This window comes from Pelodiscus sinensis, chromosome 23 (genome assembly GCF_052426305.1).
Source record: "Pelodiscus sinensis isolate ZL-2025 chromosome 23, ASM5242630v1, whole genome shotgun sequence".
Taxonomy (NCBI): domain Eukaryota; kingdom Metazoa; phylum Chordata; order Testudines; family Trionychidae; genus Pelodiscus; species Pelodiscus sinensis.
In genome coordinates, this window is record NC_143074.1 from 22028465 (window position 1) to 22050623 (window position 22159).

At 39.6% G+C, this 22159-nt stretch overlaps 1 protein-coding gene across 2 annotated transcripts in view; it reads left to right on the plus strand.

Annotated features, from left to right (window-relative positions):
- Positions 1-22159, plus strand: part of C5 (complement C5) — a 64888-nt gene that overhangs the window by 38318 nt on the left and 4411 nt on the right. For both annotated transcript variants that reach the window (XM_025183489.3, XM_006120776.5), the window contains exons 21-38: positions 2102-2326; positions 3289-3349; positions 4289-4378; positions 6442-6654; positions 7801-7876; positions 9769-9928; positions 12655-12750; positions 13151-13322; positions 14161-14366; positions 16107-16259; positions 16683-16745; positions 17502-17583; positions 17998-18049; positions 18730-18832; positions 20169-20243; positions 20667-20772; positions 20932-21018; positions 21407-21496. In XM_025183489.3, the coding sequence (XP_025039274.3) occupies positions 2102-2326; positions 3289-3349; positions 4289-4378; positions 6442-6654; positions 7801-7876; positions 9769-9928; positions 12655-12750; positions 13151-13322; positions 14161-14366; positions 16107-16259; positions 16683-16745; positions 17502-17583; positions 17998-18049; positions 18730-18832; positions 20169-20243; positions 20667-20772; positions 20932-21018; positions 21407-21496 (2110 nt within the window). The remainder of the gene's footprint in view (positions 1-2101; positions 2327-3288; positions 3350-4288; positions 4379-6441; positions 6655-7800; positions 7877-9768; positions 9929-12654; positions 12751-13150; positions 13323-14160; positions 14367-16106; positions 16260-16682; positions 16746-17501; positions 17584-17997; positions 18050-18729; positions 18833-20168; positions 20244-20666; positions 20773-20931; positions 21019-21406; positions 21497-22159) is intronic.

Consider the following 22159-nt stretch of genomic DNA (forward strand, 5'->3'; position numbering starts at 1 on the left):
GTAGAAGGGGGAAGGCTCAGGGAAGGCTGTCCTCCCTCAGCCAGCCTTTAGCACTTCCCCAGAGCGTGCTGTTTGGAATTCCAGTAGTGATATAAAGGGCCCAAGGCTCTGGCTGCTGCTGTTGCCGCTGCCAGAAGTGGCCAGGAGCTGCATGCCCTTTTGAATCACTCTCCCACTTCCATCAGCAGGCCTCAATATGTGTTTGAAGGTACACTGTATTAGCTTGGGTGCAAAGAATATTGGACAGGACAGAGAAAAGGGAGTCAGTTCAGTAGTAGCAGCAGAAGCATTCAGAAACATTATAAAGGGGTTTTTTCTATAGCATTCACCTTCTCTCGTGTACAGTGCACAATATATTTTTTAAAGATGGCTGCTGTACTAATAGGTTGTCCCAATTATCACCCTCACTTCCTTGTTTGGATGTTGTATCCCTTTTCTTTACCCTTTGCATATCTTTAAAAAATTAAAAAACAACAAATAGTCCTGCAGCACTTTAGAGACTAACAAAAATGGTATCATGAGCTTTTGTGGGCAAAACCCACTTCTTCAGATGAATGGAGCAAGTGGTCCAGAGGTACAAATAAATAGCAGAAAAAGAGGGGAAAGGAAAAAAATAAAAATAAATCTTGTCAATTAGAGTGTCCGTGCTAAATGAGTCAGTTAGAGCGTCTGTCATTAGCTCACAGACATTTACCTCCCTCCCTTCTCCCCCTCCATTCCCCTTCTGTTCTGAAATTTGATTTGTCCTTTTCATATGTGTTCATTTTTTTTAATTGTATCCTTTGGTATATATGGTTGTGACAATTTTCTTCCACTATTTGATCTGAGGAAGTGGGTCTGGCCCACGAAAGCTCATCACCTATTAAACCATCTTGTTAGTCTTTAAAGTGCTAGACAGTCTTGTTTTTTGTCCCAGTAGGTTTCTGTGTGTTACCCTTTTGACTATCTGATTTGTGTCCATTAATCCTTTGTTGTAAATACTGTCCTTTTCTTGTCTTTTTAAACTGTAGGCTCTTTGAGGCATAGGGTCTGCATCTTCCCCTGTGTTTGAAAATTATCTAGCAACTTTTGTGTTCTATCCTAGTATAAAAAGTAAAAAAATAAATAATATAAACATTTCTGCTTTTACTCAAAATTTGAGTTTAAAATTTCAAATGGAGGGTGGTTTTTTATTATCCATTTTCAAAAGCCAATAAACACTACTGCCTAGAGAACTAGGGGTCACCAAATGAAATTAATATGTAGCAAGTTTAAAACAAACAAAAAGTTTTTCTTCATGAAGTGCACAGTCATCCTGTGGAAGTACTTGCAAGATAAAGACAGGACTTTAACAGGGATAAAAAAACCTAGATAAATTCATGGAGGTTCGGCCCATCAATACTTATTATCCAAAATAGGTAGGAATGGTGTCCCTAGTCTCTGTCAGGGGCTGGAAATGGATGACAGGGGAAGGATCACTTGATGATTACTTGTTTCTGTTCGCTCCCTCTAGTGCGTCTTCTATTGGCAGAAGGACACTGAGCTAGATGGATCTTTGGTCTGACCGAGTCTGGCCGTTCTTATGTTCTAGAGATTTAATAGAAAAACAAAATTTTAGGGGTTAAAAATACACTGAAACAGAACAGTGAAATTTTACAGAAGAATATCGCGAAGAGAAATTGTATGCAAATGTATATATGGTGCCCATCACCATGGCTTCTGATCCCTGGTTAGGGCCTCTGTGTGCTACTATAATGTAAATAATAACAATAAAGCTTTACACAATGTTAACAATAGTAAAATTGTTTTGTGTAATCCAGTGTTTCTCAAAGTCATCCACAAAACCACATTGAGACAGCTGCTAACTGGCTGCACCAATGTGTTTATTTACCAGCGCTGCAGCTACGGAACCTCGCAGCTCTCTTTGGCTGCAAACAGCAGACTGGAGCCAATGGAAGCTATGATGCTCCATGGCCACAGCGTCGGTAAATAAACACACCGGCACAGCTAGTTAGCAGCTTTCTCAAAGTGGTTTCACGGATCACTTTGAGAAACACTGGTGTAATCGAACACTTAGTATAACATTTATTTTAATCTTTAAAAATCTTTTCTGATGTTTCAGTTCTGTGTTAAAGCAACAGTTGGAGATGGGATCTGTTTGTTTGAAGGTTCTTCAAGTGGTGAGAGAAGAAGGTTGCAGAGTTGTAAATCTCAGAACCTAGATGGCTATTCTGTTGCATCAGTTGCATTCAGAATCCTCCCTCTGGAAATAGGCCTTCATACAATCAACTTTACACTGGTGGCTGAACAACACAATGAAGTTTTAGTGAAAACATTGCGTGTTGTGGTAAGACCAAACTCCTTAGAACTCTTGCTCTTTTTTAATAGATTCAGTCATAATAAATGCATGGTATTTTATAAACATATGAAATCAGACTAAGAATGTGACTGCATTGACTTATGGGTTCTGTAAAATAATAAATAATACACCTACAAATAGTTTTGTTGTTCTGTTTAAAAGATCTACCAGTAGCAGCAGTTGTTAAACAATCTCCATTTTGATGTATATAAAATACATAAAACATTTGCCTGATCCTACAGTCCTTTCACATACAAAACTCTAATTGACTTAATCTAGAGTTATGCTGTGATGCAACTTCAGGATTGGGCCTTTACATGTTTACTTTTTAAAATGTGTGGATTATAATGTTAGACCAGTGTTTCTTAAACTATGTTCTGTGGCACACCCGCGAGGCAGTCAGAGGTGTGCTGTGGCGAACAACAGAGTTCAAAATGGCCACCCTTAAAGAGGCAGGCGACCTTTTTTCCCCCTCAATAACTTTCCTCCCCCCGACCTTTTTTTTTTTTTTTTTTCCTCCTCAACAAAAAATCCTTTGTGTTCCTCATAAAAAAAATTATTGTTTGGTGTTCCTCGGTCTTAAAAAGTTTAAGAAACACTGTGTTAGACAATTAGCAGGCAAATGGAAGGTGTAAGTATGATTTGTAGTTTGTAACTTAAAATAAGCAGAGTATAAAGTATTGATGCTGTTTGCATCAGGTCTTCAAATACTTAAATACATTTATTGTAATATATAGCTTTGTCATTCCCATTGGCTTTATTTATATCTGTTGCTAATTTTGGTTGAAGATTTTGTTTTGAAAACAAATGGCTGGCAGCAGCAGCAAACCTTTAAACTGAGAGTTAGACAAAATTATGTGGGTCTGATTATATGATATTTTAAATTAGTGTGTTAAATTAAACAGAGTATATTGATGTACTGTTTAGTTTTGGCCTCATCTTGATTGCAGCCAGAAGGTATTAAAAGAGAACTTCATGCAGGCTTTACTCTGGATCCACAAGGTGTTTATGGTATGGAAAGTGATTTTGTATCTCATTATCTGTTCTTTTACTCTGCAGTCCCAAACATCAAAATCAGTTCTTCATGGCACAATGTTCACGTATCTCTCCAGCTGGGGTCTCAAATTTTATTGCACCGCCACCCCCATTTGACAATAAGAATTATGTCATGACCTCAGGAGGTGGGACAAAAGCCTGAGCCTGTCCAAGCCCATACCCTGCATGAATAGGGCCAAAGATGAAACTCGAGGATTTCAGCCCTAGGCAGGGGCCTGCAACCTGTGCTCTGCCACCCAGGGTTGAAGTCCTCATGCTTTGGCTTTGGCCCTGGGCATTGGGGCTTGTGCTTCAGCCCTGGTCCCCAGCAAGTGTAAGCCAGCCTTGGTGACCTCATTCAAAGAGGGTTCCAACCGACAGTTGGAGAACCATTGCTCTACCGGGAAATTTCAGGCCCTAGCATGTTGCCGTGGACTCTTTTTCAAAGCTAGCTTTTAAAAAAAAAAAAGTTTTTGGTTAATTGGAATGATTAGAGGAACATTTACTCAGATCTCATATGGCATGCAGACTTTGAAAATTCTCTGAATTTAGTTGTGCAGGAAAACCAATTAACAAGTGATGCTTTCCCTGGAACAGAAATCAATCCAGCTTAATCAGAGAGAAATCTGTCCTTCAGAATTTTGATCAAGACTAGAACTTTTCTAAAGGTCCAAGTATTTGTTTAATTGATTATGGAATTAAGGTCTGGATCTGAATTTTTCCAAAGGGTAGAGTTGTTTGCATCTGGATTTTTGGACTCAACTCCAGCTTTCATGATTTTTTGTGAGTGTTTGCTAAATTGGCAAATAGCTGTGACCTGAAATTTTACCCAACAGTGCTACTGAGTCTAAATTCTGCAATTATGTAGGAAATGTTATAAATATGTATTATTTATATATATATTTCCAATGGCAGGTATAATCAGACGACGACAAGAATTTCGACACAGGACACCATTAGATCTGGTACCCAAAATGAAAATTGACAGGACAATAAGTATAAAAGGTAAATTGGAATGAAATGTATGCAGTATTTTATATTTAGTTTCTATATACATGCTTGCTCTCTTTCTTAATTTTCTTTTTTCTGCTCTGCTCACTGGACTATAGGTTCAGGTTTTCTCCCTTTCTTTTGAGAAAAGGCTGTTTAGACCAGCTTTTTCTTTAGAAATTATATTGTCTTAAAGTCCTGTCTTTTTGTGAGATTTTAATCTTATAAATATTTCTGAAGGTTTGTTTGTTTGTTTGTTTGTTTGTTTGTTTGTTTGTTTGTTTGTTTGTTCCAAAAGATCTCCAAAACAGTAAGAGCTAGAAACACCACATTTTGCATGGATACTACTGATTTCCTAACTTAAATAACTGGATTGGTTATATCTCAAAATCAGTTCCCCCGATTTCCCCAGAGCCCCAATTGGGCCCACTGATAATTCCGAAAGATCTACAAAATGGTAAGAGTGAAAAACACCAAATTTTGCACAGATACTATTGATTTCCTAACTTAAATAACTGGATTGGCTAGATCTCAAAATTCGTTCCCCCAGAGCCCCAATTGGGCCCACTGATCATTCCAAAAGGTCTCCGAAACGGTAAGAGCTAGAAACACAACATTTTGCAGGGATACTCCTGATTTCCTAACAAATCACTGGATTGATTATATCTCGAAATTGGTTCCCCCAGAGCCCCAATTGGGCCCACTGATAATTAGCTTTAGTAGGGCCTGATCATAGGCATTTGCTGGACTCTACTGTTAAGCGTGTCACATAAACTGCAACTACGAGATCCTAGAGGATAAAGCATGTGGGCACCTGCAGTACCATCAAGGGAAAGCCCATGGGGGACAGGCTGCAGTGGGGCAGAGAATCAGCAGCCTCCCCAATACTAGGGCACCAGCAGATCTCCAGGACAGACCCAAATGTGCGTATGCTTGCTGGGGTCTAGCTTTGCTAATTGTGGCTGGGAGAAGCCTCCAGCTATCACAGCCTCTCAGCATCTTCACACAGCCAGACTCTGACTGAAGCCCTTCTGGAAATTAAAGTTGCTTATCCCCCCACGCCCAAACGAGCCATCCCACCACTCACCTTTCTTTGGGCTGTGTGCATTCTCCTGGCAGGGCTGTGTGCATTATCAGCAAGTGCCACGGGCATTATGCACTTTGCAGGATTCAGCTCACAGTACAAAGAGGAGGTAGGTAGGAGGACAAGGTTTTGAGCACCATGTAGCCTGAGGAGGACACGGTACACTCAGAACAGCCTATTCTCATTATAACAGGTACGTTCAGGTGCTGCATGTTCTGATCATCTAGATATCACTAATTGCACCTGGTCTGAAGGTCTTTCGCTTTGTCTGATCAATGCAACCGGTCCAGCTTCCGCTAGGAAGTCCATTCAGGTTGCCTCATGGAGCGTGCCCTGAAGGCACTCGGGGAGTGGCTACTTGGGGAGCAGACATCCCCTCCATTTCTCTGGGCTTCTGGCAAGGAGGCTGCAGGCATTGGTTTGCATAGAGTCTTTAAGGGAAGATGGGCCTTCCCAATTTGTGGGGACTGAGAAAAAGAGACCCTATGGGATTTGTTATTTGGTAAGCACATCACTAGCTATGATAATTTCTTTAAGTAATATATAAGATACAAGTATTTCCAATAAAATATGCTATGTTAATGTCATTGATGTACAGCCGGTCCCTGAGTTGCGAACGGTTGACTTACGACCGTTCGCAGTTACGACCGAAACTGTCGTAAACAGCGGACCCAGAGTTACGAACGCGATCCGCGCTTACGAACAGCCCGGTCGTGTGTAACTCAGTGGGGTCCGGCTTATGAACAAACCGAGTTATGACCAATTGCTTGGTCTGTAACCGGTTCATAAGTCGGAGAGAGCCTGTAGTTCATTTATCACACCTTTTACTATATTTTCCCTGAGCGACGCCGAGTATTTCTGCTAGTAGAATATATTACAGTATCTCTAAATAATATGAGCCAAATTCTACCCTCAGATATACTTGCTCAGCTCCCAATTAGAGTTATATCTGTATGTCTGAAGTAGCAATTAACCATGTTGTTTTTCTTCACAGGACAGCTTCTGGGTGAAGTAATGTCTGCTGTTCTCAAACGTGAAGGTGTTGATTTTCTCGCTAATTTGCCCAAAGGTAGTGCAGAGGCTGAGCTCATGAGTATTGTTCCAGTATTTTATATCTTCCACTACCTGGAAAAATCAGATAACTGGGATTTACTTGGCCCTGAAACCATAACATCAAGAGTTAACATGAGGAGAAAGATGAAAGAAGGTAGAAAAATGTGGTCTCCAATTTCTGGTCTAATTTCAACATTCTAAGGACTTGTGCATACTGTTGGATAAAATTAATGCTTCATATTTTATGAAAATGTAACAAAAACTTTTGGTTAGAAGTTTTTGTAAAAAAAATACTTTTAACAAAAACTGTGGGGTTAGCTATGTTTCATATAATGTTTCTGCAGTGAACAAACTACAAAATTATTTGAAGAACAGACAGTCTGCTGCAAACACTATAAAATATATATTTTTTAAGGATGTAAATGACTAGTTGACTATCCGATAAGCAGATGCTTAACCGATAGTCAACAGGCTAGTCAACTAGTTGCTTCCCCCCACTTGCTGCCTCTATCAGAAGGAGGCAGCAAAGGGGGGGGGAGCGGAGAGGATGGGGTGCTTCAAAGCGGTAGCGCCGTGTGGAGCTTGGGGCCAGAAACTGGGCTTCATGTGGCACTGCCATTTTGAAATGCCGCATGCAGCTGGGGCCAGCTGCACGCAGAATTTCAAAGCGGCAGCACCACCTTGAGCCCAGGGTCAGCTGGGGACTCCCCCGCTGATCCCAGGCTCCATGCAGCACTGCTGCTTTGAAACACTGCGTGGAGCCTGACACCGAGATCCCTGCGGCATCTCAAAGCAGCAGCGCCGCATGGAGCTTGGGGTCAGCTGGGGACTCTGCTGACCCTGGGCTCCCTGTGGTGCTTTGAAATGCCATGGGGAGCACGGGGCCAGCAGGGAACTGACAAATCCCTCGCTGGCCCCATGCTCCCTGTAGCGCTTTTGACTTTGAAGTGTAGCAAGAGCCCTGGGGTTGTTGCTACACGTCAAAGGTGGAAGTGCCCTTATTGACTAATCGAATAGTTGATGCAAATTGCATCAACTATTCGATTAGCCAAATAATTGAAATTTTACATCCCTAATTATTTTATTTGGAAGCAGTAAAGTTTTAGCTGTTATGCACAATCAGGGTAATTTAATATTGTCTCTTTGAGCTGAAAGTTAACCATTTGCTGCTTTTTTTAAGAAACAAAGCAATTAAAGGCCAGTTATCAAACTGAGGTTAATTTTTCTTTGAAGCAAAGAAACACAATTTGAATAGAAATAGTGCTTCAGAAATACAAAATCTACTTTATGTATATCTTAGGTATTGTAAGCATCCTGTCATTCAGAAACGGAGACTTCTCTTACAGCATGTGGAAAGACGGGTCACCCAGCACGTGGTGAGTTAAAATGATCGTTTTATTACATTGGATTTGAAAGGTTTGATTCAGTCCTGTGTTTCCACAGTAACTAATGTTTAAGGGCCATATTTTTTATTGTGATTAGTCTGTGCATAGTACTCCATCAATGCCATTGTTAGTTCCACTTATGGATCATGGGCAACATTTGTGTGTAAGTATTTAAAGGAAGAAGCTGTCAAATGGGGTTTTGTGGTATAAAACAGAATTTGCCATTCCAAATTAAACAGCCGGTCCATTTAATTTGGTATCTTGCCTCTCACAATGTCTATTTCCTGTTGGTTCAGGGAAGGATGGAAAATCTCCCGCAGTACTATTGTACATTGCTGTATTTAAGGAAAAATTACTTTCCTGTGTTCTAGAGATCAGCTAGCACATTGCAGCATGAGATTTGATTAACCTTATTTTAGGATGCTAATTTAAAAATACTGTTAATCACTGTCACAGGACGCCTCTGTGGCTACCTAATGTACCTCTCTGCCTGGTCAGCTCATGTGGCCTCACAGTCACAGACACACGTAGCAGGTTGTTACCTTTTCACCGCATGTGTATTTAATCCTTCCTTGCAAAGTATAACAGTGTACTGAAATCTTAATAGCAACAGGAGGTTTTCCTGCAGCCTTCACATCTCAGCCTAGTCTCATTGTCCAGCTATACTGGAAAAAGGAGAGGAGACAGTGCACAAGTTTAGGTTACAACTTTATTACTAATTTTCTGAATGTATCTGGCAGATAAAAGCATACGGGTACTTCCATGATCATTTCAATATATGCCTGGGGGCCTCCATCAGTTCCCCCCTTCTTCCCATCTTGGTCATAAATTAACCCACCTTATGAGGTCTTCCCCCTCAAATAAGGGTTAAAATGGGCTATAAAGGAGGGGGCATCCTGCCATTCCAGTCATAGGAACTCTGAACACTCCTGTGTCCATTCCTTGAAAAAGTACTTCCTTTAAATTCCTTATCAGTCCCTTTATCTGATCACAGTAGCTCTATGAGAACCTGCATTAGACATCCACTCCACATTTATATAATGAGTTGTGGTGCTACAATCTGTGGCATTCCATGTTTGCCTTAGCTAAATCCTCCTTGAACCCACTGTGGGGAAGATGAAAAACCCGTCACTCTGTCTTGGCCAATATGTCAGTGTGGGAAAAATTCCTTTCCAGCTCCCCAAAAAAGGAACAGCTAGTGCAGTGCCTACAGCAGATCCTGACCAAACCTGGTATTTCGCTACTTCTTGGGGGGGGGAGGGTGGGTGCTTTTCCAACCAGTTCAAGTAAAAGAGGATTTTCCCTGTCTGGCTCCTGTATAAATCCATCCTCTAGAAGAGATTGGGTGAGTATCCCCACTGACCTGCTCTGTGGCTGCTGTAAAAAATGCTCTTCATTTCTCTGTTTCTTAAAGAGGTAGATGCCTTTCCCCAACAATCCCCTTCCTCTGCCCTCATTTAAAGTGCAGAGCAGTCACCCCCAAGAGTTCCTTCTGAGTTCCCCCTTGCTTCCTGATTCTTCTACTTCCATCCTCCCATCGTTAGCCCGGTGATTGCAGGTGCTCATAACCCCCCAACAGAAAGTGTTTAATTGCTCATAACTGATCCTGCCATCTTTTTCATGCTGTAGCCACATCAGTGACCATGGTGTGAATATCAGTGCTTTGTCACAGTCATACAGTTGTCCAGCCATTCTGAAAAGTTTGCAACAAGATTTAATTGACCCATGACAACATTCAGTAAACCTAAATCTTGAGTAATGCATGTTCGTTCCTAAATAGGCTATTGGCACTCTCTATCTATCTTGGCATTTAAAACAACACCCCAAAAAATCACCACGCACATTGAACAAAACTTCTATATTTTTCTCAATTTTATTCACAGGTTGACAGCTTTTACCTTAAGGATATTTGGACAAGTTAGTCGGTACATTACTCTGGATCAAATTTCTGTTTGTAATTCACTGATGTGGCTGATTGAAAAATGTCAAGTACAAGATGGGTCATTCAAAGAACTTTCTAGTTATCAGGCAGTAAAACTGCAGGTATGATGAATGAACATATGTTTTATTTGTGCATTTATTAATGAAGGTGCCAGAAGGTACTCTGTTATTTGCCACAGATTATACACAAAGCATGTAATGCTATGCTGAATTAGAGGTTCACAGATATTTTTGCTATAACTCATTCAGTTCTAATACATGTTCACACTTGTTTGGGTATACTGAAAGAAGGATACAGACACTTGGTATGGATTTTAATTGGGCTGCAACTTTATTATATAGCTCTCCATGACTATTTGGCAGATAAACTGTGCAGTGCAGGCAAATCCATGTTTATTCAAATCACTACCTGGAACTTCCACCAGCCCCACTTTTTCCTAATGTCCAACCTAAACCTCCCTTGCTGCAGTTTAAGCCCATTGCTTCTTGTTCTATCCTCAGAGGCCAAGATGAACAAGTTTTCTCCCTCCTCCTTATGACACCCTTTTAGATACCTGAAAACTGCTGTCATGTCCCCCCTCAACCTTCTCTCTTCTAAACTAAACAAACCCAATTCTTTCAGTCTTCCTTCATAGGTCATGTTTTCTAGACCTTTAAGCATGCTTGTTGCTCTTCTCTGGACCCTCTCCAATTTCTCCACATCCTTCTTGAAATGCGGTGCTCAGAACTGGACACAATACTCCAACTGAGGCCTAACCAGTGCAGAGTAGAACGGGAGAATGACTTCTCATGTCTTGCTCACAACACACCTGTTAATGCATCCCAGAATCATGTTTACTTTTTTTTGCAACAGCATCACACTGCTGACTAAGATTCAGCTTGTGATCCACTATAACCCCTAGATCCCTTTCTGCCATACTCCTTCCTAGGCAGTTGCTTCCCATTCTGTATGTGTGAAACTGATTGATCCTTCCTAAATGGAGCACTTTGCATTTGTCTTTATTAAACTTCATTCTGTTTACCTCAGACCATTTCTCCAATTTGTCCAGATCATTTTGAATTGTGACCCTATCCTCCAGAGCAGTCACAACCCCTCCCAGCTTGGTATCATCTGCAAACTTAATAAGTGTACTTTCTATGCCAATATCTAAATCGTTGATGAAGATTTGAACAGAGCCTGTCCCAAAACAGACCCCTGCGGAACCCCACTTGATATACCTTTCCAGCAGGATTGTGAACCATTAATAACTACTCTCCGAGTATGGTTATCCAGCCAGTTATGCACCCACCTTATAGTAGCCCCATCTAAGTTGTATTTGTCTAGTTTGTTGATAAGAATATCATGCGAGACCGTATCAGACACCTTACTAAAGTCTAGATATACCACATCCACCGCTTCTCCCTTATCCACAAGACTCATTATCCTATCAAAGAAAGCTATCAGATTGGTTTGACATGATTTGGCTTGACATGATTTGTTCTTTACAAATCCATGCTGGCTGTCCCCAATCTCTCTTCCCTGTTTCTTTATCTAGTACCTTCTTTTAAGTCCTTTACCAGACCATTTACAAAATAAGTTGTGACATATAGTCTACCTTTTTTTTCTTACCAGAATAGACCTCCCTGACATCCATTATGGGGAAGGTAAAAAAATCTCATTCCATCAAACACATCTGGTATTGTATAAAAAATTCCTTCCCAGTCCTCCTTAAAAAGGAGCAATTGCATAATGCCCATTGCAGGTCCTAACCCAACCTGATAGTCATCTCTACTAGGGAAGGGAGGTTGGGTATTGTCTTGCAATTTTATGCCCTTTGGACCTCTCATTCCTGGGGTTGATTCAGCGCTGCAAAGCTGACCATTATTCACCTTTTTGCAGCACTCTCTGACCTCATTTCTCCTCCCATCCAGCCAAAAAGCAGAGCCATCCTCCTTATAGGGTTGCCAGATGGTTTAACCAAAAATACCGCCCCCACTTCCTCCCCCCCCAAAAAAACACCAGGAAAAAAATTCTTTTGAGGGGAAAAAAAGGGGGGGGGGGAATACCAAAGTTGTTGAGGAAAAAAAAGGACCCTGACAGCAGTTATTTTAAGTTAAAAAATCAGCATCGTCCCTTAAAGAAGAGGCTTTTTTTTGCCGGTGGCCATTTTGTTTTTCTTTCCAGTCACAAACCAGGTAAGTGGGGATGGGCGGGCATCTGGGGGGACCAGGGGCTGTTCCTGGTTGCTGAGTGTGTCCAAGGGTTGCCAGGTGTCGGGTATTTTTGTTTCATGGCAGGGAAAAAAATCAGAAAATATTGGACATTTTAGGTATTTTCTGATTTTTTTTATCGGACAAGAGGCAAAAATACTGGACTCTCCGAGTCAGTACCGGATACCTGGCAACTCTACCTCCTTTGGCAAGCTCAGACAACATCTGCTCCACTTGAATTTTGGTGCAGTCATTCTCTACTTCTGAAATCACTTTTACAGTAGCATAGCCTTAGAAACATTATATTTTTCAGCTACAGATACCTGCATGTCACTTCTTAGATGTTGTGAAAGCAACCTGTATTTTGCCTTTTTCTAATCATGATATAAAAGTTATGAAAAAAGTATTGGCTTGTCAGTACTTCTGTATGTATTTTTGTCTAGTCTGTTTGTATTTTCAAATATATTAAACTCTTTACAAAGGAAGACTTCTTTTCAGTATAAACATAAATTTGCTATTAGGCTGATACTACTTACAGAAATTTGTCTTCAGTTCCTCACCTAAACTGTAAGATATTCTTTTCATCAATTGAATGAATTGTTTCTAACGATCTTTATTATCATATTGGGATTTTTTAGGGCACTTTGCCTAAAGAAGCCAAAGAAAAAACTTTGTATATCACAGCTTTTTCTGTTATTGGACTTGCAAAGGCGATTCACTTGTGCCCAACACAGGTATGTAACTTTCATTTCTCTAACAATGCCCCCAGGCAATCATGTTCCCAGCTTCTGGGTTCTTTTGTCCTTAGATTCTCCACTTCTCCTTCATCCTTCCCCCGCCTTGACCTAGAGGCAAATCAAGATTGATCTTGAGCATCTCTGATTCTCAAACCAACCCATCCACAACCCAAAGTTCTTTTCTTTTATCATGAGAGTTACTTGCAGTGTCAAGTGTTTATATATATGGAGTGGTATAGCCTTTAGTGAGCCACATGATGATACAGCTTCCAAAATAAGCAGAACAACAACCCTTATAATTTACCTGGGGATTTGGTTGTAGAAGGTACTGTATAAATACCTAATGTTTTAGTTGTGTATCCTTCCAGTGCATATAACCTCCTATTCACTTTTTCAGAAAATCCAAGAAGCTAAAAATGCAGCAGCAGATTATTTGCAGAAAAATGTGGAAGCTGCCCAGAGCACATTTACCTTGGCAATAGCTACTTATGCGTTAGCTCTCATAGATGCAAACCATCCTTCTACACGCTTAGCCTTCTCTACACTGAAGAAGGAAGCTCTTGTAAAAGGTATAACTCAGTAAACTCTCTTCATCTTAAAGAACCGGTTAATGCAGTTGATGGTCTGTAGGTAAGTGAGCAAAGTTTGCTGCACAGATGAACTTGACCATAAAGATTCTTTCAGATGAAATTGAAATGTTCAATAAGTTGTAGTACGTATTTTGTTTCTTTAAAAATTAATATAACCATAGTTTCTATCTCCTTTCAAGAAATTCAGCGTGGGGGTTTTACTGAATAGCGTAAAAGCACATAGATGACTGTTATAGAGATTTCTATTTACATGATATTAGGGCTGCTGTAACAAAATAATGGGATGCAGAGAGGAGTTAGAGGAACAATTTTCTTGCCCTGTAGTTCTCACCAGCATTCAGAATGCACAATTCCATTCCACTATACGTTGCTGATCTTAACATTTCTTTTAATATTTAGTCTCTATTAATGTGTATAGCTTATAAGTATAAAACATGAAAATGAATGGTAGTATGGTTAAAAATCACCTTTTACTGGTTTGTAAACACCCTTAAATTAATACATCAAACCTCTCTCCCAAGATCAACAAAACATAAATCTACCACTGTCTGTTTCACAATGAAGGGAGTAACAAAGGAAAAGCCGCTACTTTTCCTATTAAATAGTAACATTGTGTTTTGCACAAGTCAGGTTATATTCAGAGGTTAAAATAACTTTTGGGCATAAGGGGAACACAACTATAAAAGCAGAGAGAGAGCTCCTTTTCTCCCTGAAGGGTAAGCAGTATTCCCGCTCCTCAGCTTGATTTGTGTGGTGAGAGTTCTCCCTCCTGTTGCAATCTACTTTAATCCCTGCTAATATTTTATTACTCTCCTAGGTGACCCTCCTGTTTATCGTTTTTGGAAGGATACTTCCACTAAACTAGATAAATATGTTCCTAATTCTGGCACTGCACAGATTGTTGAAACCACTGCTTATGCCTTGCTGACCACTGTGCTGGGTGGGGACAAAGCCTATGCTAATCCAGTTGTCAGATGGCTGTCTGAAGAGCAAAGATATGGTGGTGGATTTTATTCCACTCAGGTGTGTTTTTAAAGTTTCTCTGTCATTCTTCAGATGATGAACTCAGAGAAGCATTAGCAGCATAATACATGGGCCAAACTGGTTATTTGTGTGTCTTGTATGTTGGGTGAGAATCAAAGGAATTTAATAACATGACCTTCAGCTACAGGAATATTACTTCCTTAGCAGCACAAGTAGTACACGAGCCGTGTTCCCTCTAAACTGCAGGGCAGCACAGTTTCACAAGTGATTAATTAACCCTGCCCAGTCAGCTCCTTGCATGGAACCCCAAGCCTCTGACTGGGCAGGACAGATTAATCACCTATGAAGCTGTGCTGCCATGCAGTTTAGAGGGAGTGACTCGTGTATCTGTAGGCTTGCTCCATTGACTTTAGATACAGACAGATGAAAAAAAAACTACCAGGAAAAAACTCATTTCTACAAAAACAATCTATTTTGTGACACAATTTATCACTGATTTTCATAAAAATGAAAAGCAGTAGTTATAGGTGGAGAACTCTTTGTATTAAATATAGCAAATTAACTTGCTCATATGTGGGGGGGGTTTTAAATAGTGGCGTTTCAGTGTTTTCCCATAGGCTTGCTGACAAAATGTCTCCTTTGACCAAATTTGCTAATGCTTGCAAATGTTCTGTTTTTGCAAATAAAAAAAAACTATGAAGTAAAAACTGATAATACAGTAGTTTTTGCACAACAATAGTTGTATTTATTTATTTATTTAATCTGTTTCCAGCTGCTCTTATTTACAAATTTTTAAGAAAACAATACATTACATAAACATGTCCACAAATGTACTGTTAAATATCATATCATTTTATTAGGAGTATAATAAAGCACTAAAGGTTGAACCTTTCTAGTCCGGCATCCTAGGGACCTGACCAGTGCCAAACCAGAGAATTTGTGGAACCATGGGAAGTTAATATTATCTAGCAGCATTACCAGTACTTCCACTGCTTAGTGCACTCTTAGGAGTGAATTAGATCTATACAACAGCCCAGAACAGTGAGAGCCAGGACTCGTATCTGTAAACAAACATAATGGGACCATGGAAAACTTGGCCGCACACATGATATGTGGACAGCCAGGTAACTAAAATCATTCTGGAGCACAGATGTTGCCAGACTGGAGAATGCTGAACTAGAGAGGTTCAACCTGTATTAAACTGCTGAGCTGGTTCACATTATCTGTCTTAGTAAATAAGGGTATGTTTACACTGCCACCGTAGTTCGAGCTAGGGTGGCTAATGTAGGCATTCGAAGTTGCAAATGAAGCCCGGGATTTAAATATCCCGGGCTTCATTTGCATCTTGCCGGGCGTCGCCATTTTTAAATCCCCGTTAGTGCGGACTCCGTGCCCGCGGCTACACGCAGCACGGAGTAGGTAGTTCGAATTAGGCTCTCTAATTTGAACTACCGTTACTCCTCATGGAATGAGGTGCACCAGTAGTTCGAATTAGAGAGCCTAATTCGAACTACCTACTCCGTGCCGCGTGTAGCCGCGGGCAAGGAGTCCGCACTAACGGGGATTTAAAAATGACGGCACCCGGCAAGATGCAAATGAAGCCCGGGATATTTAAATCCCGGGCTTCATTTGCAACTTCGAATGCCTACATTAGCCACCCTAGCTCAAACTACGGTGGCAGTGTAGACATACCCTAAGTGTCTGAGTAAAATATTTAATAATCAATTTTATTACAGTTTTGTTTCCATTCCAACAGTAATTTTTTCTGATTTTTGACAGGACACAATTAATGCCCTTGAAGCTTTGACAGAATATTCCCTTCTAACTCAACGTCTTTCACTGAACATGGATGTCAAAGTGTCTTACAAGAATTATGGAGATCTTCAGCACTATAAACTGACAGAAGAAAATTACTTAGGAAGGCCTCTGAAAGTGAGTGAATAGATTTACCTTAGAAAAGTGAAAACAAGTCTTATTAATAACTTACAAAATTTCCTTTTAGAAAGAAATAAAGTCTAGACATATTTTAAAGAAAGAAAATGGGTCTATGAAAAATACCATTTGATTAACTGTTGTCTTCACTTGCTAAGATTTATTTGATGCTCTGATTCAAGACCTCATCCTGGGAACACTTATGCACATGAGTAGTCTCACTGAATTCAGCAGGACAACACATATTGTAAAGTTGCATGTGTAAAAAGTGGAGTTGGCCCTTAGCTTATAATCAGAAATATAAAAAAAGATCATCTGATCCATGTGACTTCTACCTGTTTGACTGCTAATTGTAGTATGTTAACTATGACTTTCTAAATGTTTATACTCAATGTCAAATCGTATTTATGTTTACATCTTTAGATACCTTTGAATGATGACATATATGTAAGCACTGGAAGTAGCACTGGCTTAGCAACAGTAAATGTAAGTGCTTAAGAAAACAATTTTTAATAAACAATTTTTTTCCATATGGCCCATGAAAGGTTTCCTCTGCGTTCCCACTACTGTTACTACATTTCTGGACCAAAGTGGCAGACGCTATTTGGGATGTATTTAGCTCATATTTAAGAAGGTGCAGCTCCATTTGAAATCGCTAGCTACTCTTGCTTTTATGCCAACTCAACTCATTATAACTATAATTCCATCACTATATGGCCTTCAGGAAATGTATTTTCCCATCACAATGCTCTCCTTTCACAAGAGTTTTCTTCATTTTACAGTTGACTAGAATCACTACCAGTAAAGACTGTATCCTTTTATCCTCCCTCTGCCCTCAGGTGTATTAGTGATTGACTTCCTTTACCTTTGTGATCGGCTGTTCAAGCACTGGTCATATGATGGAAGTTCCTTCTGCAGTAGACAAGCCACCTGTTTCATAGGTTAGGTCTTTAACTCAACATCAGAAAGTCTCCTTTGGTTGCAGCATAGAGCTTTGATTTCATAGGGCCGTCTCTGGATGCTGAAACAACCGAAGCTTATCTATGTGTGGTCAGGTTTGTGACCCTGCCAAACCTAGTTTCCAAGTTTCAAATGAGCCCCCGGACACTGTTGTCTAATTCTGCATATGACTGTCTGCCTTTGTCTGATCATCTCCAAATGTGAACACCCTTGTATCAATTTTGAGAATTGTTTGCTGAGCATATTTTCTGTTAATTGTCTGTTTTATTTGTACATTTATAGATGAGGACGGTGTATTATAAATTCAGTACTTCTGAGGAGTCATGTAACTTTGAGTTGAAGATTAATGTATTGACAGATGAAGGTAAAGAGTTAGTGGTGATTTTTAAATCAGGTTTTTATTTTTTAAATTAATCGGGTCTGTACAGGAAAATGCATCTTGATTAACAAAATTGTCAATATTATCCTGGGCACATAATTTTACCTCCAACCTAATCAATTTTTATACCATTGTAGCTATTAATTTAATAGTCCAAAACTGTTATTGTGCAGACAAAGGATCAAGGATGGGGTCTGTGGGGTTCAATCCTGCAAGTGCTGTGCCTTTAATCACTTACAACATGGGTTCGCTTTAAAATTGTCTGAAAAAAATTCTGAAACATATTTGTCTCCTGGATATGAAAATATTTAATGAGAACCAATTCATATAAGTATGCTATGCACTGGACAGCTGCTGCTGAAGATCTGTAAATTACTTGTTCTATTTAACATACAAAAGGTGAAAGAAGACAAGATGATGACCAACCTACACGTTTAGAGGCCTGTGCAAAGTAAGTACAGTTGATTTTTCAGTGTCATATCTGAGCATTTTAATACTTTATATGTGTGTAGGTATCTTTTCAGTTTAATTCAAATTCTAAACTTCCTGGGTTCTTAGCTCTGCACTACTCAGGATTCTTTGCACAGGAGTGAAATTTCCAGCTGGTACTTAAGCCATTGGAGAAGTGCCAAGGTTACTGTGTAGAGGTTACTTGTGCATTTTCTGAATGTTCCAAACCATAGCCTTAATTTACTTAGCACACACACTTAAAATTAATTTCCCTCGCTTTTGAAAAACAAAATTAGAAGGAAAAAAAGATTAAAACATTCATTCTCCACTTGCTAATAGTTGCTACCTTTTGTTATTAATTCTGTGACCGCGGTTTCCCTCTTTCTATGTGCCTGGGTATAAGCACATGCAAGATCAGGTCAAAGAATGTAAAGACTTTCAGGGCTACGGACACCTTTAATTTTATGTTTGGAATGACCATCTGCTCACTACTCTCATGTAAATAATAATTTATAATCTCTACTGATTATATTGGTGTAAATCTGGAATAAGTTAGGTGAAGTTATTATGAATTTACACTGGCATAAGTGTGATCACAATTTGTCTAGAGACTTTTCTGAGGCCCATGCTGTAAGCTCTGAGTTTTGATTCTATCTAGATTTAATTTTTTGTCCATTTTAGGTACAAACCTAGTGCAAGAGAACCACAATCAGGGTCTTCCCATGCAGTGATGGATATAACTTTGGTTAGCGGACTGGAGGCTAATACGGAAGATTTATCCACTGTAAATATTAAAGAACATTTTACCTTTACCTATAGTATTTATAGTATATATATTTTTGGGTAGTAGCGCAGATTTTCAATATTGTCTCTAACTTATTGCAAATCATTTTTCTCATACTAATTGAAATAGTGTACTTGAGTCTAGCATCCATCCACTTCAGTCGATGAGAGTCAATGCCTAGAGAAATGGGTGACAAATACGAAGTTTGGGTCTCGACTCAGACTTCATCAAAGTTCAAAATGTTGAGATTCATAGTTTGTTTTGGTACATCACTAATTATTATTGTTTTTATCATAGAATCATAGAATACTAGGACTGGAAGTGACCTCGAGAGGTCATCGAGTCAAGTCCCCTGCACTCATGGCAGGACCAAATACTGTCTAGACCATCCCTGATAGACATTTATCTAACCTACTCTTAAATATCTCCAGAGACGGAGATTCCACAACCTCTCTGGGCAATTTATTCCAGTGTTTGGCCACCCTGACAGTTAGGAACTTTTTCCTAATGTCCAACCTAAACCTCCCTTGCTGCAGTTTAAGCCCATTGCTTCTTGTTCTATCCCCAGAGACCAAGATGAACAAGTTTTCTCCCTCCTCCTTATGACACCCTTTTAGAGATCTGAAAACTGCTATCATGTCCCGCCTCAATCTTCTCTTTTCTAAACTAAACAAACCTATTTCCTTCAGCCTTCCCTCATAGGTCATGTTCTCTAGACCTTTAATCATTCTTGTTGCTCTTCTCTGGACCCTCTCCAATTTCTCCACATCTTTCTTGAGATGCGGTGCCCAGAACTGGACACAATACTCCAACTGAGGCCTAACCAGCGCAGAGTAGAGTGGAAGAATGACTTCTCGTGTCTTGCTCACAACACACCTGTTAATGCATCCCAGAATCATGTTTGCTTTCTTTGCAACAGCATCACACTGCTGACTCATATTCAGCTTGTGATCCACTATGACCCCTAGATCCCTTTCTGACGTACTCCTTCCCAGACAGTCGCTTCCCGTTCTATATGTATGAAACTGATTGTTCCTTCCTAAGTGGAGCACTTTCATTTGTCTTTATTAAACTTCATCCTATTTACCTCAGACCATTTCTCCAATCTGTCCAGTTTATATTTTTATCCCTGAGGATGAAAGAACACTTCCCTTAAAGTGTGTAATTGTTCATGACTAGGATCACATGGCAACACTAAAATAACTAAAGAGCCACTTGTAGAAAACATTCTACTCCTCAAAACCATGCTAAACCCATTAAACAAAAAACTTTTATGCATGACCATTTAAAATATTTTAAATTATCTGACAGAAACCTTTCTCTTTTTTCCCTCTAGCTTGCAAGTGGAGTTGATCAGGTGATAACAAATTATGAGATAAAAGATGGGCATATTGTTCTACAAATAGACTCGGTAGATCTTTTTTTATTTCTTATGATTATTTGCAACCAGCAGCACTATTTTATATTTTTGGTAATACAGGCAGTCCCCGGGTTACATGGATCCGACTTACATCGGATCCCTACTTACAAACGGGTTGAGGCAACCCAGCACTAGCTGCTTCCCCCCAGCAGACCAGGGAGACGCAGAGCAGCTTTTCTCAGCAGACACCTCAGCTTGAGAATAAAGGACTGAGGGAAGTGAGGTGTGGGAGAATAAAACTGAGCTCTGGAGAAATGTTTGGCTAGAGTTTCCCCTACAATATGTACCAGTTCCGACTTACATACAAATTCAACTTAAGAACAAACCTACAGTCCCTATCTTGTACGTAACCCGGGGACTGCCTGTACAGTGCTTCCTTTTGGAGTTTCTCTAATTAGTGCATTCTTCAAACAGGTGCCGGCTAGTAAATTCCTGTGTGTTGCATTCCGAGTAGGGGAGATTTACCGTGTTGGAATGCGGAGCCCTGCCACATTCACTGTGTTTGAATATCATGCACCAGGTATGTGTTCTAGTTTTCAAATTCAGGTATTTTGCTCTTAGAAGTTTCTTAAGAAACTAACAGCGTCTCCCTTTTCCCTAACTTTTAACCTATGTTATCTGGATGAAGAGGTATGGATGGTATATACATGTACTTATTTTTTCTTGTTCAATTCTGTAGATAAACAGTGCTCCATGTTTTATAACCCTTATGGAAATGACAAACTTCTGAGATTGTGTGAAGGAGCTGAGTGCAAATGCATGGAAGGTAAACATTGTTAAAATTGCCATTCTGCTGCAGTTAGTTGGAGAACACAGCTTAATGCTTCGGGATCCTTGTAGATGAGAACTTTTATATAGCAGTGAAGGAGCTATGTATTCTACTTTAGAACAGCACGTGTTGCCTTTGAAATAAATTAAAGGTTCATTACATTCTAAATGTAAAAAAAAGATGTGTGGAATTTAGCTCCATGATTCATTGACTTCAGTTCTGTTGACTAAATGGGAATTGAGTAGCTTACCTCCATTGGTGCTATTTGGAAATGTGCTTCTGTGTTAGATTACCATGAGCAAATAGAAATTAATTGTACTTTAACAGAAAGCTTGTGCTGATATTGCTTTTTAATGGTAATGACCTATTTTTTCAATAAACATAGGGGAATGCAGCCAAATGCAAAAGAAATTAGATCTGACAATAACTGCTGATAGGAGGAGAGACGCTGCATGCCAGAAAAGCATTGCATATGGTAAGATTTGAATGATCAGTACTTATTACTTTGAAAAACAAATGAGCACAAATGTGTTTGAGTGATGATGAAATGCTACTTAGTGCACCTTTTATATTTTAAAATATGTTGTTTTGAGAAATGCATCACAATTCAATATTTCTATAAGTACATTTGGAAGCATGTGACTCTTGTTAACAACAACATGGACTCATAGAGGCAATCATACCCCTATTAGTGTCTATAAATTAAAATACTGAAACTTAGACAAACACAACTTTGGTGGAAATTACATAGAGGTAATGGTCCTAATTTCTGAAGAGTTGCCTGTCTCCTAAGAAGATCTGAAGGCTCTCAACTCCTGCTTAAGTCAGTGGGCCCTGGCCTACACTAGAGAGTTATTTTGAAATAACTTTTATTATTTTGAAATAACAAGCAGAGTGTCCACACTAGCAGGACCATTATTTTGCAATAACAGGCTGGTTATTTCAAAATAACAACTCTTGCTTTCCATGAGGAATAATGCTTATTTTGAAATAGTTATTTCAAAATAGCAGTAGTGTGGATGCTCCACTGTTGACGTAGCATGTCCCCATTAAGAGACCCTGCCTCAGACTAATTTTGAGGCTTCCCTGTAGTCAGAAAACACTATTTTGAAACAGTTATTTCAGGAGTTATTATTTC